Genomic DNA, 17,864 nt, shown 5'->3' with positions numbered 1-17,864 from the left:
AAAAGGCATTTTTTTTCACAAAATTTACGTTTTATTTTATTTATAGCACAAAAAATAAAAAACCCACTAGTGATTAAATACCACTAAAAGAAAGCTCTATTTGTGTGGAAAAAAGGATGCAAGTTTCATATGGATACAGTGTTGGATGACTGAGTAATTGTCATTCAAACTGTGAGAGCGCTGAAAGCTGAAAATTGGTCTGGTCAGGAATGGGGTGTAACTGCACTGTATTGAGGTGGTTAAAACAGTTCCATTACCTTGTTACGCAGGTCTTTTGACAGTTTGTTCTGCTCCCCATGGCTCAGTATCTAGCCTGCTCAGTGCATCCACATGAGAGCTAACAAACTCACTGTCTATTTATACACAGACACTAATTGCAATTTTAAAAGCCACAAATGTGGGAAATTAACCTATAATTGCCATTTTAACCTGTGACAATTTGTGTGTCTGTACCATGGCCAAACATTCCATTCTAGAATTTTGATCAGGGCCATTTGGGTGATTACTGTTATCATTATGCTTTAAAAAGGAGCCAAACAGCTATGAGATAATAAATGGCTTCATATGATCAACATTTTATCATTTCTGCCAGGGTATGCAAAAGTTTGAGCACAACTGTGTGTGTGTGTATCATATATATATATATATATATATATATATATATATATATATACACACACACACACACACACACACACATACAGTATTATCTGCGGATGTAGCTGTTTGCCTGGAATTCAGCTTTAAAGAGCCAGGATTATGTGTCTTTATGTGCACTAAACACTTCTGGATGGTCTTAATCACTACTACCAAACAGTTTCCATCTATTTGTTTCTTCATTTCAGCTTTGAAAATGAAACAAATTATCTGGTTTCTATAGGAATCCAGACACTGTCCTCTCAGACACTTCTGAGAAATCAGGCCCATTGATCGACAGCTGTCTTCTCACCTTCATGGTGTCAATGCTTTTTGATGGAGTTCTGTTGATTTCCCTCTGTGACAAGGTTGTATACGGTATTTGGTCGGAAATGGAGACAGACTGATGGATCGAACCTGTTAGGAAAAAAAGAACAATCCTTAAACTGGTACATCCTGGAAACAGCCAATTATATTAGAGGTCAATTGAGCATACAAGGAGGATCTGATCATCAATCAACAGGGTTCCCACCTGGCTGGTACTTTATTGGCCCAGCTAGGAAAAAATTCGACTTGATCCAAATATTAGTATAGAGGTCTTAAAACCAGTATTTATTTCCAAGAAACTGGTAACCAAATCAAACAACCATTTTCTTCGCCATTCACTTCATCTCTCAGAGAAACAACAAGTAGTGAGAGGAGATCTTTCCAAAGTGAAGGGATATCTCCTCTTAGGAACTTGTCACCGGTACAATTGTCCCCATTTGAAAATTTGCCTACACCTTCTGTTCCTGAGACAAATGAAACATTTTAGATTGGCCAACATGTTCTTTATTACAAAACCATGTTTACCAGAGACAAGGTTAACCTAGGCCAATAATTAGAGTTATTCCCTCAACTGGAAACATACAGTAAAAAAAATGATAGGGGCAGACTGGGATGTGTACCTTAGTATGAATTTCTGTTATCCAACAATGTTTTTGTATGAAAAGTAAATTTTTTCTTTTGGTGGTTTCAAATAAAAATGAATAATGATAGGGCTTCTAGCAATTCCTTATTTTATCCCTTCCCTGCCCAAAATCCTGCCCAAAATAATAATTTTGGCAATTTAAGGCTTAAAGCTACTGAGATTTTATTTTTTTGCCTGGTTCAAAAAACTATGACTAAAACTAAATCTAAATTTGATGTCAAAATTAACACTGCCTGCATCTCCAGCCAAAAGTTTTTGAATGTGAATGTGTAAAGCTGACCATAGTTGGATTGAAATTTGGGTACCAGCTGAATTTTGATCCATGGGTGTCAATGTCTGACAGAAGCCAATCAGAAGCCAATTAGATAGACTTTTGTCAAACAGGTTTGTTGTAAAAACGTTCTCAATCAGCCTTCAGCTGCTGATCGATTTATTCTGACAGCAGAGAGTCTCGCTATCAGAATAGAATAGAATATACCGGGGGAGGGGGGGGGGGATTCCTCCATCCGCCTGGCTTGTTTGAATGGAGGAATCCATCCATTCAGAATTATCACCCATCAAAGATTTTGTACCATTCAATCCACTACTCTACATGTGTCAAACACAAGGCCCGCGGGCTGAATCTGGCCCCCCACTAGTCCATTTCATGTGGCCCTTGCACCCTTGGCACTCCTTAATCGCCACTTCCACCCTGTCCCAGCAGTTGGCATAGAGGAGGACAGAACTCCTTCAGATCCTGTACCTCTCTGTGCAGCTGTAGCACCTCCTAATCTCTGGCTCTCCTGGTCTTAGCATTCAGCAAACTCCAGCCCCCCTCTGATCCTCCTCCAGACCCTGTAATTTCTGCTTCCCAGATCTGCCCCCAGCTTTCTCCTGGCAGCAACACAAGTTAAAGAGAGATTCCACCTACAAAAAAAATATTAAAAGCCAGCAGCTATAAATACTACAGCTGCTGACTTTTAATAAATGGACACTCACCTGTCCCGGGTTCCAGCGATGTCGGCAGCTGAGGCCGATCGATCGCTCGGCTCTCGGCTGCTGCCGCCACCATTCTAGGTGAGGGAATCAGGAAGTGAAGCGAATCGGCTTCACTTCCCTGTTCCCTACTGCGCAGGAATAGGAATTGTCCGCGCTGTCTCTGAGTCCCGTGTGTGTCCCAGCAGACAGCGCGGCAGGACAGGAAATGGCGTAGACTCCCACGAGAGTCTATGCCCGGAAGTGGGTGTAAATACCTGTCTTTGACAGGTATCTCCACCCCCCTCCCCCCTGAAAGGTGCCAATTCTGACACCGGAGGGGGGAGGGTTCCGATCAGCAGAAGTTCCACTTTAGGGTGGAACCCCGCTTTAAGGGAGGTTGGGGGACTCTTGACATCTTATGTTAGGGAGGGTGGGGTACTCTGGACATCTGCTTATAACTATGAGAATAATTCTATTCTATGCCAGTTAAAAAGGAGGGTTGAAAATTGTACAATAGTTGTACACTTGAATATCTGCTTGCCATTATTTGTCCTAGACTTCTACTTTCATAGCTAGTTATTACTTAAAGGAGTTGTAAAGGCAAAATGTTTTTTTTTTTTTTATCTTAATGCATTAAGATAAAAAAATCTTCTGTGTGTAGCAGCCACCCCAGCACCCCCTCATACTTGCCCTGAGCCCTATCTTTCTCCAGTGATGTCCATGATTCTCTCGGCCATCCGGGACGCTCCTCCTGATTGGCTGGGGCACAGATCAGATCAATCCAGATCAGTTAGCCAATCAGGGAAGAGAGGGGATGGGCCGAATGGCAGCTGCATGTCTGAATGGACACATGGAGCTGCAGCTCAGCTCAGGTGCCCCCATAGTAAGCTTCTGGACTGTGGGGGCACTCGTCAGGAGAGAGGAGCCAGGAGCGGCAAAGAGGGGCCGAGAAGAAGTGAATTAGGGCTGTCCTGTGCAAATCCAACAGCACAGAAGAGTAAGTATGACATGTTTTTTTAAAACAAGACTTTACAAATCACTTTAACCACTTTCAGACCGGACCATTTTGGTGGCTTAAGGCCAGACCACTTTTTGCGATTTGGCACTGCGTCACTTTAACTGACAATTGCGCGGTCGTGCGACGTGGCTCCCAAACAAAATTTACATCCTTTTTTTGCCCACAAATAGAGCGTTCTTTTGGTGGTATTTGATCACCCCTGCGGTTTTTATTTTTTGCTCTATAAACAAAAATAGAGCGACAATTTTGAAAAAAACGCATTATTTTTTACTTTTTTTTATAATAAATATCCCCCAAAAAATATATAAAAAAACATTTTTTTCCCTCAGTTTATGCATTCTACATATTTTTGGTAAAAAAAAATTGCAATAAGCGATTATTAATTGGTTTGCGCAAAAGTTATAGTGTTTACAAAATAGGGGATAGTTTTATGGCATTTTTATTAATAATTTTTTCTTTTTACTAGTAATGTCGGCGATCAGCGATTTTTATTGTGACTGCGACATTATGGCGGACACATTGGACATTTTTCACACATTTTTGGGACTATTGTCATTTATACAGCAATGATTGCTATACAAATGCACTGATTCCTGTGTAAATGACACTGGCATTGAAGGGGTTAACCAGGGGGTGGCAGTGTAGGGTTAAGTGTTCCTAGGGGCGTGTTACTAACTGTGGGGGGCTGGGCTTTGTGTTAGTGAACACTGATCTCTGCTCCAATCACATGGAGCAGAGATTAGCGTCACTTGTTGCTAGGCAGAATGGGGAGATGCTGTTTACAACGGAATCTCCCCGTTCAGCCTCCCCCTGAGACGATCGCGGGTATCTCCACGGCGATCGAGTCCGCGGGACCCGCAACCGGACTCACGGGGGTCCCGACCGCCACGCACGCGACAGCAGGGCGGCATATAAAAATGGACGTAACTGTACGCCAATATGCCTGTTCGTGCCATTCTGCCGACATACATCGGCATGCGCCGGTTAGGAACTGGTTAAGTTATTACTAAAACCAGTAATCACTTAATGCAGAGGCAATTATTTATTATGATAAAGAATGGATACATTTATATAGTCTTACAACTGAAATGGCCCTTTGAACATATTGTGCTGATTACATGCACTACTGCCAAGAAATACACCTGCTTTTCCAGTCCAAAAGTCCATAAATGAACAGTTAATAGCAGTTGGAAAACTGAAAGCAGGGATGCCTTGCTGTCCACAGCATGATGTCCTTGCATTTGTTGACATGCCTGACTTATACTTACAATTGTGAGTGCAACTTTACTTGTGTTTTTTTTTATTCTTTTAATAAAGGTTACTGCACTAGCAGCTGGTGCACTCTTTTTTTCTTTGTGTCTTTTCACTAACGGCTTTTTGAAGGCAACCATAATGTTGATCTAGCCCGTGCTGAAGTTGTTCGACACCCCGGCAATACTCAAACAAACGCGCCTTTTGGTCGCAGTTCTGCTTTCCATGCAAGTAAAAAAAGATAAGATTTACGAGTACAGACTGTATATAAAATGAAGCAAATGTATAAAATGTGACACAGACAACGGCGATTGCGGTTTCTTCAAAGCCTCCATGGCATATAAAACATTCTGTCCCCTAGCGATATACAGGTGCACGGACCCCGTACTGCAGCATTGCTAAAATTTCTGTGTACGTTGCCTGTGAGCCATGAAACTGTAAAATAATCCCTCTGACAATATTGACTTAGACATTGTTTAGTGAATAGGTTTTTACTTATCTCCCCTCCACCCCTCTTAGTAAGCTTCTGTAATTTTGCCTGTGTAAGCTCAAGACAGACCTAATCTGTCATCAACCAAAGATCAGATTGCCTGAAGGACTTACAATAGACTTACATTGTCAGAAAACCACTTAAAAGCAAAGGCGACATTTTAACTTGTGAAACATAGGGAGGAATACGGCAAGATTGATGTTGTTGCTTTATATGGTATTATATTACTGTAAAACCGTTGTATAACCTGCTGTTGATATAAAACAACACACATACCCGTGCTCTCACCCAATATTGGGAGTCGTTAGTCCAAATTATCCACATGGTCTTAGGAGTAGCCTTTTCCTCCTCTCTACATATCTGCATGCTGGGCTTGGTCGAGGATCTAGCCCCCACAGTGACCGAACTGACATTATTAGTACTTCTCCTATTTTACGCCAGGAAGGTCATCACTCTCACATGGAAAAAGCTGACTCCTCCAACGGTCAGGTATTGGAAGAAGCTAGTCAATACCATCATGCCTTTGTATAAAGACACCTACTAAAATTGGGGGTGTTCCAAAAAATTTGACAAAGTATGATCTAAATGGCTTCAGGATGATTTCGCCGTATTAATGTTGGATACTACTAGCTACTGTAAGTGACAACCTTTTATGTTCATACTGCTTAGAGTGTGGAAGGGGAGTGGTTGAGGCTTTTGTCTGTCATTGACCAGGGGCAGTTTTTCTCCTGTTTTCATTCTTGAAGGTATAGCGTGAGCTGCACACAAATGGGTATTGTAGTTTGTTTAATATCAAGTCATTGTTTCTTTTGTACCCGGAAAAATGTGAGGCAGTCGTCACATGGTCTGCTTTGGTATTGGACAATTGCAGTAGTCGAAGAGAGAAATGACCAGAGAGTAAATTAGAAGCTTTGTGGTGTCATTGGTTAGGAAGTGGCGTATATTGGAGATCTTGCTGAAGTGAAGGAGGCAAGCTATGGACAGTGATAGCATGTGGGGCCGAAAGGATAGTTCAAATTTCCTAGATTGTAAGCTCTAACGAGCAGGGCCCTCTGATTCCCCTTGTCTTGAATTGTATTGTATTGTACTGTCTACCCCAATGTTGTAAAGCGCTGCGTAAACTGTCGGCGCTATATAAATCCTGTATAATAATAATAATAATAATAATAATAATAAAGTCCAGGATTACACCTAGGACCCTGGCATGGGGGGATGGGATGATAGTTAAAGCGGGAGTCCGCCGGGAGTTCCGCCGTTTTTTTTTTTTTAAAAGCCAGCAGCTACAAATACTGCAGCTGCTGACTTTTAAAATAAGGACACTTACCCGCCCAGCGCACCCGCGATGTCATCACCCGAAGCCGATCTCTCGATCGTCTCTCGGGTGCTGCCGCCGCCATCTTGGGTATGGGAATCAGGAAGTGAAGCCTTTCGGCTTCATTTCCCGGTGCCCTACTGTGCATGCGCGAGTCGCGCTGCGCAATAAGGATGGTCCCGCTGCCTCTGGGATCTGTGTGTTTCCCAGCAGGCAGCGGGGGACTTTCGGAAAGGGGCGTAATCTACGCCCCTTTCCGCAGATAGCTATGCCGGAAGTGGGTGCAGATACCTGTACTGTACAGGTACCTGCACCCCCCTCCCCCCTGAAAGGTGCCAATTGTGGCGCCAGAGGGGGGGAGGATTCCAATGAGCGGAAGGTCCACTTTAGGGTGGACCTCCGCTTTAAGCCATTTATCTGGCCCCTGGAGTACCAACTGACATCAATAACAGGGCACCATTCCATCTACTGACACCAACAATGGGCTACTATTCCTTCCATTAAAACCATGATAGGGCACTATTGGGAGAATTTTGGGGGATTCAATTGAATTAATTTGTTGAAAATCTAACAGGGGTGGGTGGCCCTGCTAGCTTGACAAAAGGTCAACTACTCACTTGAAAGTCATTTGCTGAATAGTGCTTTTGCTTATTGTGCTGCAATCAGTGCTGAGGTGTTCTGACAGCTGGCACTCATAGATTTTAGAATACAATAACTAGCAGAGAAGATCTGTCCATATGTACTGTTAACCTGGATGGGAAAATCCATTAGATTTATTTTGTTCAGCCCACAGGCTGTTTATGGCCAGCTTTGGTCTTTCACAGGTCATTGTGTTTCTCAGATAATTTTTTTTTTATCAGTGCCAGCTTTCTGATCGCTCTCCTGAAAAACTAGTGACCATCATGTTCAAATACAGTGCCTTGCGAAAGTATTCGGCCCCCTTGAACTTTTCAACCTTTTGCCACATTTCAGGCTTCAAACATAAAGATATAAAATTTTTATTTTTTGTGAAGAATCACCAACAAGTGGGACACAATTGTGAAGTGGAACGAAATCTATTGGATTTTTGAAACTTTTTTAACTAATAAAAAAATGAAAAGTGGGGCGTGCAAAATTATTCGGCCCCCTTGCGTTAATACTTTCTAGAGCCACCTTTTGCTGCGATTACAGCTGCAAGTCGCTTGGGGTATGTCTCTATCAGTTTTGCACATCGAGAGACTGAAATTCTTGCCCATTCTTCCTTGCAAAACAGCTTGAGCTCAGTGAGGTTGGATGGAGAGCGTTTGTGAACAGCAGTTTTCAGCTCTTTCCACAGATTCTCGATTGGATTCAGGTCTGGACTTTGACTTGGCCATTCTAACACCTGGATACGTTTATTTGTGAACCATTCCTTTGTAGATTTTGCTGTATGTTTGGGATCATTGTCTTGTTGGAAGATAAATCTCCATCCCAGTTTCAGGTCTTTTGCAGACTCCAACAGGTTTTCATCCAGAATGGTCCTGTATTTGGCTGTATCCATCTTCCCCTCAATTTTAACCATCTTCCCTGTCCCTGCTGAAGAAAAGCAGGCCCAAACAATGATGCTGCCACCACCATGTTTGACAGTGAGGATGGTGTGTTGAGGGTGATGAGCTGTGTTGCTTTTATGACAAACATATCGTTTTGAATTGTGGGCAAAAAGTTGGATTTTGTTTTCATCTGACCAGAGCACCTTCTTCCACATGTTTGGTGTGTCTCCCAGGTGGCTTGTGGAAAACTTTAGACGAGACTTTTTATGGATATCTTTGAGAAATTGCTTTCTTCTTGCCACTCTTCCATAAAGGCCAGATTTGTTCAGTGTACGACTGATTGTTGTCCTATGGGCAGACTCTCCCACCTCAGCTGTAGTTCTCTGTAGTTCATCCAGAGTGATCATGGGCCTCTTGGCTGCATCTCTGATCAGTCTTCTCCTTGTCTGAGCTGAAAGTTTAGAGGGACGGCCAGGTCTTGGTAGATTTGCAGTGGTCTGATACTCCTTCCATTTCAAAATGATCGCTTGCACAGTGCTCCTTGGGATGTTTCAAGCTTGAGAAATCTTTTTGTATCCAAATCCGGCTTTAATCTTCTCCACAACAGTATTACGGACCTGCCTGGTGTGTTCCTTGGTCTTCATGATGCTCTCTGCGCTTTCAACAGAACCCTGAGACTATCACAGAGCAGGTGCATTTATACAGAGACTTGATTACACACAGGTGGATTCTATTTATCACCATCAGTCATTTAGGACAACATTGGATCATTCAGAGATCCTCGCTGAACTTCTGGAGTGAATTTGCTGCACTGAAAGTAAAGGGGCCGAATAATTTTGCACGCACCACTTTTCAGTTTTTTATTTGCTAAAAAAGATTAAAATATCCAATAGATTTCGTTCCACTTCACAATTGTGTCCCAATTGTTGGTGATTCTTTACAAAAAATTAAAATTGTATATCTTTATGTTTGAAGCCTGAAATGTGGCAAAAGGTTGAAAAGTTCAAGGGGGCCGAATACTTTCGCAAGGCACTGTATATGTTAAATGCTACATGAACACTTGGGAAGGTATCAGCGAGTCCTTCATCACGGAGTAAAAATTAAAAATTAAGAATAAGTGTAGGGCTTGTTCTCACAATGGCTCAATGGGAGGGATTCCCCATCAAACAGTGTTGATAGGGGAAACAAGCGATTTTCTTTCCTGCAACCATGGACTCCGTCTATGGCTGGCATAACAATGTATGGCCTGCTTAAAGAGAAGGTCCGCTCATCCTGCAAAAATTAAAAGCTAGCAGCTACACAATTACAGCTTCACGCCGGGTCCCTACTGCACATGCAAGAGGCACCGCTGTGCTCTCCTACTGGCCCGGCGGTGGGGGGAAAGAGGAGGGAGCCGAGCCACCGACGTGCCAAATGTGGCACCAGAGGGGGGAGGAGACAAATGAGCAGAAGTTCCACTTTTGGGTGGAACTCTACTGTAAGCCGGGGTTCACACTTGTGCGAACACAGACATCGCATGTGATTCGCACCCGTACTGCTGGGCCGATTACATGGGATGTCTGTGCAATGCGAGCTCAGCCATACAGTTTGTATGGCTGAACTCGCATTGGATTCGCAGGAAAATAGTGCAGGGACCATGCCATCCGATTCCTGTGCGAGCTCACAATGCGATCTGTGAACCAATCTGGTGGTGTCATTAACATAGTATTGACATCCACAGTGGTTCGCAGAAGGCAATGTGAACTGTCTGTGTGAGAGATGTGATGTGGGAACTGGTGCTGTAATCACGCTGGTTCCTGCATCGTTACTGTGTGAACCTAGCCTTAGACACTGTCCATCACAAAAGCTACAATCCAGATTTCCTCTACAAACATCTCTGAAATCTCAGGGACAAGTTTGGCAAGCCTCAGTTCTTATCTCCGCATCAGATAGATAGCTTATGTCGGCTATGACATAGAACTTATTGTAAAGTCATAGGTTACCTTCCTTAAAGTGTTACTAAACCCAGTAATATGAAAATAGTTCACCCGCCTTGCCCAGTGCCCACAGCTTATAAATCTTACATTAAAATACTGTCACTATATACAGTACCTTTTTGGCTGATCTGTATACCACAGTCACATGATAAACTGCAGGGTCTGCCTGAGTGCTGAGTGTTCAGGTAGGAGGATATTGCCACTATAGCTGGTGTCCTCATGCTGTTATGGGAGGGGGATCATCTATGAATTAAGATGTGACATCCCACCCACTATGTTCTTTTTTAGTTACTGGGCATGCAGGAGGAGGGAGAGACTGGGCTGTCATTTAGGATCTGTACACATGCCCACATGTGTGATGTAAATATCATTTGATCTGAAAAGCTCAGCTCAACAAGGAAATGTTCTCTCCAGCAAAAGAGACCAAACTGAGCATGTGCAATCTTACTACTCTGACTGCATCTTATCTAACATTGCCAAGAGAGACTCTGCAGATGGGGGAGGATCTGTGCATAAAGGATCAAAGAACCTTTTTACATAATACAGAGGATTAACCCCTTACGTTCCACAGTGAGTATAACATGCTAGGCTGCATATACAGAGAGATTTTACTGTTGTGTGTTTAGTAACACTTTAAGGATGCAGGGGCTCTATGCATGGTCCACTTGAGTTGATAAATTTTATTTAAAACGGATATCAGTTTAAACTGATATTTAAAACTGATACAATACATCACGATAAAACCTTTAGGCTCGGTTCACATCTATGTGGCTCTGTGTACATGTTTGCATGGGCACGGCAGATGCTGCACCTGCATTTCCTGCAAGGAAAAGGTGCCTGCACCGTTTTTTAAAATGTGACCCAATGAAAAGTGCATATTACGTTTGCACCATGCGTTTCTACATCCATTTTTCAGTGTGCAGGGAGTGCCATTAAGAGTCAATTGCACCTCTGCATGTTTTTTTTAAAGCACTGCATTTTGTGCATGGCTGCATGTGGGTATGGAATGCATGCGATTTACACGCATTTGCACAGATGTGAACCTAGGCATACAGGTGATTGCAGTCAAAATATTGCTTCCCATGATACATTTTATTAAAATAAACACATTTTTTAATCATTATATGTTTGCATAGCAGGGGCCCCTTCTTGCAAGGGGCCTGGGGCAATAGCCAGATATGCCTGGGTAACTGAAGACCGTTTTGCACACCTCACTGTAAGAAGATACGTTTTAAAAATTTTTTTTAACATTAACACAATATAATAAAATGTACAACTCCTCCCAAGTCTCATATGACTGGCGGCATAGCTCTGCTTTATGCATGTTCACGGTCACAAGAAAAGGGTTAGTGAAAGCATGATACCAATGTGTCAAATGTTGAGAATGGGAAATCAAGCTCAAAGTTCATTACTTTTTTGCATTCACATAACACTGATATAGTTTGCAGAGCTTTACAGGGGATGCTGAGCCTTTCACATCAGTTGTTGGCCCAGAAACGCTTACAATCTACTGTTCCTAAGGCAGTCACACAAGCACAAAAGTTTAATTACCCCACTGATAGGCATAAAATAGCAGCAATTATAGAGATCCTGTGGTCAGGCAATTCGACAATTTTCCCAAAATGCATTTACATTTTTTTTGGGGTAGCTTGTAAAAGCCTCCCTTGTGTAGACATCCATAAGACCTAAAAAAGGCTATTCCCCAATCTACCCAAAACTAGAAAAAAGTTTGCCTTTAGCTATACACTGATCAGCCATAATATTATGACCACCTACCATGACCCGTTGAGGTATGGACTCTACTAGACCTCTGAAGGTATGCTGTGGTGTCTGGCCATCAGTAGCAGAGATTTTAAGTCCTATAACTTGCAAGGCAGGGCCTCCATGGATCAGACTTTTCCAGCACATCCCACAGATGTTCAATTGGATTAAGATCTGGGGAATATGGAGACCAAGTCAACACTTTTTACTTATTCCATTGACCCTGACTCGTCTTCGGCTACACAGCCCCATGCACAGCAAACTGTGATGCACTATGTGTTCTAACACTTTTCTTCAGCAATTTGAGCTACAGTAGCTCTTCTATTGGATCGGACTACATGTACTATCCTTTGCTAACCAAGTGCATCAATGAGCCTTGGCCTCCCATGATCCTGTTGCTGGTTCTCCTTCCTTGGACCACTTTTGGTAGATCCTGATCACTGCAGACTGGGAACATTCCACAAGAGCTGCAGTTTTGGAGTTGGGCTGCTGTTATAAACCATTGAGCCCTGTACAGCCTTCCCAACTTTATATGCCTACACCCGGAAATGAAAAAAAAAAGTCCCTGCTCTGCTTCCACCTCCTTTGAACCAGTCGTCTAGTGATTACAATCTGGCCTTTGTGAAAGTTGTGCAAATCCTTAAATGCTTGCCCATTTTTTTCTGCTTTCATCACATCAACTTCAGGAACAACTTGTTCACTTGCTGCCCACTATATCCCACCCAATTTAAAGAGGAAGTAAACCCTGATGAGTTTACTTCCTCTTTGATTCCCTGCAAAGATAAAGCATAATGGACTACTATGCATCGCATAGTAGCCCATTATGTGTCACTTACCTGACACAGGAGCCAGCGAAGTCACCGCTGTCCCCTGTAGTCTGGAGCATCCATCTTCTCGGTGGGTCTCGCTGCTCCGCCGCTGTCATTCGACGAAGCCGGGATGACGTCACTCCCGCGCATGCGCACGGGAGCCGCCACTCGCGGCATATCGGCATTGACAGCGGTGCCTGTCTTTCGGCAAATATCTCCTAAACCGTGTAGGTTTAGGAGATATTTCTTGGACCTACAGGTAAGCCTTAATCTAGGCTTACCAGTAGGTCAAAGTGGTTTGTAAGGGTTTACAACCACTTTAACAAGCTTGTGATTTAGATTTCGTTTTCTTTTTGTTTTGGCAAAATTCGTTGTGTATCTTTAGAAAGGGGATCCTTGCCGAGGGTTGGCAAATCCATCTTCAGATTGGAATTTTTAATTTATATTCTGTTACACATATTATCTTTTTCTGTTCCCTTTTCTCATTATAGGAAATCTCTATATAGTAAATCTTCTTTTCTCACAGGAGGCAGTTGTTGTTTTTTGAATTGTCTAGCCGCTGGCCAGTCTAGCAGAACATGTCTATTAATACATTGGAACATTCTAGTTCAGTCATATTTAAGCTGCTCTTTGCCCCAAGCTTACAACAGACATTGCACTTCATGCCATGTGACACATCAAGGATGGAACTTTGTCAGATTGAAATTTCAAAATTAAATCAAAACAACCTGAAAATGACACACCAAACAAATTGTCACAACTCCGACTGTCCAATCATTCAGTGAGTGATGGAAAATGATCTGGTAAGACAAGACACATGGGCATGGGTGTAACTACACATCATGGGGTCCCATAGCCAAATTTTGATGCCCCCCGCATTTCTGTGTATCAACTGGCAGTGTCAGCTATTACAATATTGGGGAGATTTACCAAAACTGGAGAGTGCAAAATCTAGTGCAGCTCTGCATAGAAACCAATCAGCTACCAGTTTTATTGTCAAAGCTTAATTGAGGCCTGAAGCTAGAAGCTGATTGGCTACCATGCTCAGCTGGACTAGATTCTGAGTGCTCCAGTTTTTAAAAAAATCTGTCCCTATTGGGTTGATTTATTAAAACTGGAGAGTGCAAACTCTGGTTCAGCTGTACATGGTAGCCAATCAGCTTCTAACTTCAACTTGTTCAATTAAGCTTTGACAATAAAACCTGAAAGCTGATTGGAGAATGCAAAATCTGGTGCAGCTCTGCATAGAAACCAATCAGCTTCCAGGTTTTATTGTCAAAGCTTAATTGAGCAAGCTGAAATTAGAAGCTGATTGGCTACCAGGCACAGTTGCACCAGATTTTGCATTCTCCAGTTTTAGCAAATCAACTCCTATGCGTTATCAACCTTCTAAAGGCATTCCTAAATCAGGAATAGGCGTCAGAGCTGTCAGCATAGTCAGTATACTACTAGGGACCAGAGCTTGGATAAAAGTTATAACTATAGTAGCAATATAATAATAGCCATAATTATATTTTATATTATGACAAAATATTAATGTTTTTGCAAACTATTATGCTATAATCCTAATACAAACTTTTTAAATTTTTAGAACTACAAACCTCAGCTGTTCTATACATTTTTACCAAAGGAGAAACTTGAGGATTTTCAACAGCATTAGAAGTTTATTTAATTTTTTAGAAATAATATTTACCTAGCCCCCCGCTGGCAATGAGACTGAGAACTGAGTGATCAAAGACTGCTGATTGCTCAGTTCTCAGTGCTCTGTGAGCAGAGAGCTGCTGTTAGTCACTGCTGTCTGCTCTGCCCCCCCTCCCCCCGCTCACTGGAATGTTGAGCTGTGGAGGGGGCGGGAGTGACTGGATCAGGCTCTCAGCGGCTCACTGAGAGGCTGAGCTGGGTGCTGGTCCAGGCATCTGGGTGGATCCCGACCATGTGGTCACAACTGTTTACCAGCCTGGACTGGCTCTGTGACATCAGCCGATAGCAGGCTTTGACCCGCTGTCTGCTGAAAATGGGTCACAGGAGTACAGAACAAACTCCCTCCTGTAATCCACAGACGAAGTAAAGCCAAATGATCCTTGGCTGTACTTCTCTTTTAAGCTGGCCATAGATGGATCAAAATGTAACCAGTTTAGCAGGGACAGGATGAACTTAGATTTATCCATGCCTGTTCCTGCTCTATAGAAGCTGGTCTAATAATTGAGTTCTATCAAATGTGAATGTTAGAATATTTTCATTTGATCAGCAGCTGCAGCCAATCTACAATGTTGATCAGGGTATTTTGACAATGGAGGATACCTTGTCAGAATACAATAGTGCAGCTGGGCGGTTCCTCCATCCACCTCGCCTGTGTGGATGGGGAAATCCATTTGTCTTTTCAGCCCACTGGCTAATTAAAAAAACAGATCTATGGCCAGACATAAGCTGGATACACACAGGCAGGTTTTTTCTCCCATTGTGCTATTGTATTCTGACAGGGGATGCCAGAATACACAGTTCAGCGCTTGCAGCCATTGGCTGCAAGTGCCATTCAAAAGCTGGTTTTCCAGCCTGCCTGTTCAAAAGAAGCCAGCCATTAGACCAGCTTCTGTTGAACAGACATCTGTACACATGGTCCAAAAATCAGCCGGTTTCTGTTGAACTGCCTGATTTTCAGCCCATGTGTACCAGGCTTTAGGGATTCAGGGTGAATTTGAATCTGTAGCAGAATTCAGAGGGCAATAAATCTAAATTACTAGGACAAGTAAGCAAATGTTTCTTACTGCATAGAGGAGGATCTGCGACCAGGGAAGATCCTGGAGGTTTGATAACAGCCTTCCTATACTGGAAACTTCATAGTTTAAACTGGATCATATACTGTATGAATTTTGTCTGGTTTCTGAGGAACGGTCTGAAATTTGCTCAATGGGACATCCTGTAAACCATATCTTGCTCAACATTCCTTGACGGAGCCGGGGGCAAAATTGTTGGCAGAAAAGCAGCTGCATCTGATTGGATCTATTTGGGTATTTTGACAGCAAAAACAATAAACAAAACAGGAGATTTGTTCATCCGTAGTGGATAGCATGGGTGAAAGAATCTGTTCGCTTTATTTCAGTATATCAATGTATGGCCAGCTTTAGTTTATTTATTCTAACCGCCTCCCTAATACGGCCCCCTCCTACCCTAGGCTCTACAGCAGCCTTATGTGCTGCCATGGCTATTATTACAACACTGCTGACAGCATGGGTGAGATACAATTGTCCCTTGAATCATCGACTAACTTATGAACAAGATTTCTATACAATTAAAATGTTATATCACTAGTTATAAAACTATCATTAGCTTGTAAAATAGGGTTTGCCGCATGGGTGGTAAATAAGGAAGGTTTCATTCATTCTGCATTAAGCAACGGATGTACACACAATTCAAAGGTTATGTCACTATCTCTATTTAACCACTTCAATACAGGGCACTTAAACACCTTCCTGCCCAGACCAATTTTGAGCTTTCAGCGCTGTCGCATTTTGAATGACAATTGCGCGGTCATGCTACACTGTACCCAAATGAAATTTTTATCATTTTTTTCCCACAAATAGAGCTTTCTTTTGGTGGTATTTGATCACCTCTACGGTTTTTATTTTTTGCGCTACAAATAAAAAAATACCGAAAATTTTGAAAAAAAAATGTTTTTTTTGTTTCAGTTTCAAAACTTTGTAAATAAGTACGTTTTCTCCTTCACTGATGGGCACTGATGGGGCTACACTGATGGGCACTGATAAGGCGGCACTGATGGGCACCAATGAAGTGGCACTGATGAGGTGGCATTGATGGACACTGATAGGCGGCACTGATGGGCGACACGGATGGGCGACACGGACGGACACTGATAGGTGGCACAAATTGCCGCTGATAGCTGGCACGGATTGGCATGGATAGGCGGCACAAATGGGCATGGATAGGCGGCACAGATGGGCATGGGTGGGCATGGATAGGCGGCACAGGTGGGCACTGATAGGCGGCACAGGTGGGCACTGATAGGCGGCACAGGTGGGCACTCATAGGCGGCATTGGTGTTATACTATAGTAATGGATGCCAATCAGTGCCAAACAATAATGCATGCCAATCAGTGATGCGCATTGTGGGCACTGATTGGCATCCATTATGGGCACTGATTGGCATCCATTGTGCTGACTGGCATCCCTGGTGGTCTAGGGAGGATTACCTTTTCCCTGGTGGTCTGGTGGCGTCCCTGGTGGTCCAGTGTGGGCATCCTCAGGGGGGCTGTGCTGATAATCGATCAGCACAGACCCCCCCCTCTCAGAGGAGCAGCCGATCGGCTCTCCTCTACTCGCGTCTGACAGACGCGAGTGAGGGAAAGCCGATCACTGACTCTTCCCATTTACACTGTGATCAGCCGTGATTGGACACGGCTGATCACGTGGTAAAGAGTCTCCGACGGAGACTCTTTACCGAGATCGTAGTTGCCGGGTGTCAGACTGAAACCCCGCAACAACGAACGCCACGATGCGCGCCCCCGGGGGCGCGCAGCGGCTCATAATCCTGATCACATCATATGACGTCCGGCCAGGATTATGCAACCAGTTTGCAGCCGTCAATTGCCTATAGGGCGGGCGGCAAGTGGTTAAAGAACTCATAATAATTCTCTCTAGCTTACAGAGCATTTACAGTGTACCTAAAGCTGGCCATGAATGGGTATTTTTTTATTTTATTTTTTTTATTTAGCCGGCATGCTGAATCCCTCCATCCACATGAGCAATATAGTTTTAATGATAAAAAGGTGGCCCTTTTTAAAATATAACGTTGTTCCTGTTTATTGTGACGCAGACTTCTAAACTTCCAGTGAGTTCCACTTTAAGAAAGAATGAACCACCGCTCCAAAGTAATCCTCGAGGACTGAAGCTCTGTCTCCTATTAATGAGCCCCAGGTGCTGACCATTACACACACACTGAGCAAACAAGCAGGACAAAACTCTGGATAGCCACACACTGGAAAAAGACTTAAAATCCCATCTTTAATTGAAACAACGTGGGTCACATCAAAACACAATAAAAAAATCCACAGCAAACGGAACAACAGGGTACAGGAAAATGTTGACGCGTTTCGCGCCGTAATCAGTGCTTACTCATAGAGCTATGAGTAAGCACTGATTACGGTGCGAAGCGCGTCAG

General features: G+C 43.1%; 1 protein-coding gene across 3 annotated transcripts in view; it reads right to left on the bottom strand.

The window, feature by feature from the left end:
- PKP2 (plakophilin 2) overlaps positions 1 to 17,864 on the bottom strand; it is a 146,909-nt gene that overhangs the window by 78,598 nt on the left and 50,447 nt on the right. For all 3 annotated transcript variants that reach the window (XM_077469069.1, XM_077469068.1, XM_077469067.1), the window contains exon 2: positions 950 to 1,053. In XM_077469069.1, coding sequence (XP_077325195.1) covers positions 950 to 1,053 — 104 coding nt within the window. The remainder of the gene's footprint in view (positions 1 to 949; positions 1,054 to 17,864) is intronic.

This window comes from Lithobates pipiens, unplaced genomic scaffold (genome assembly GCF_037356315.1).
Source record: "Lithobates pipiens isolate NorthernLeopardFrog02 unplaced genomic scaffold, aLitPip1_a1.2 Scaffold_8, whole genome shotgun sequence".
NCBI classification, from domain to species: Eukaryota; Metazoa; Chordata; class Amphibia; order Anura; family Ranidae; genus Lithobates; species Lithobates pipiens.
The sequence above is the reverse complement of the archived record's forward strand: the minus strand, read 5'-3'. Positions and strand labels throughout refer to the sequence as shown.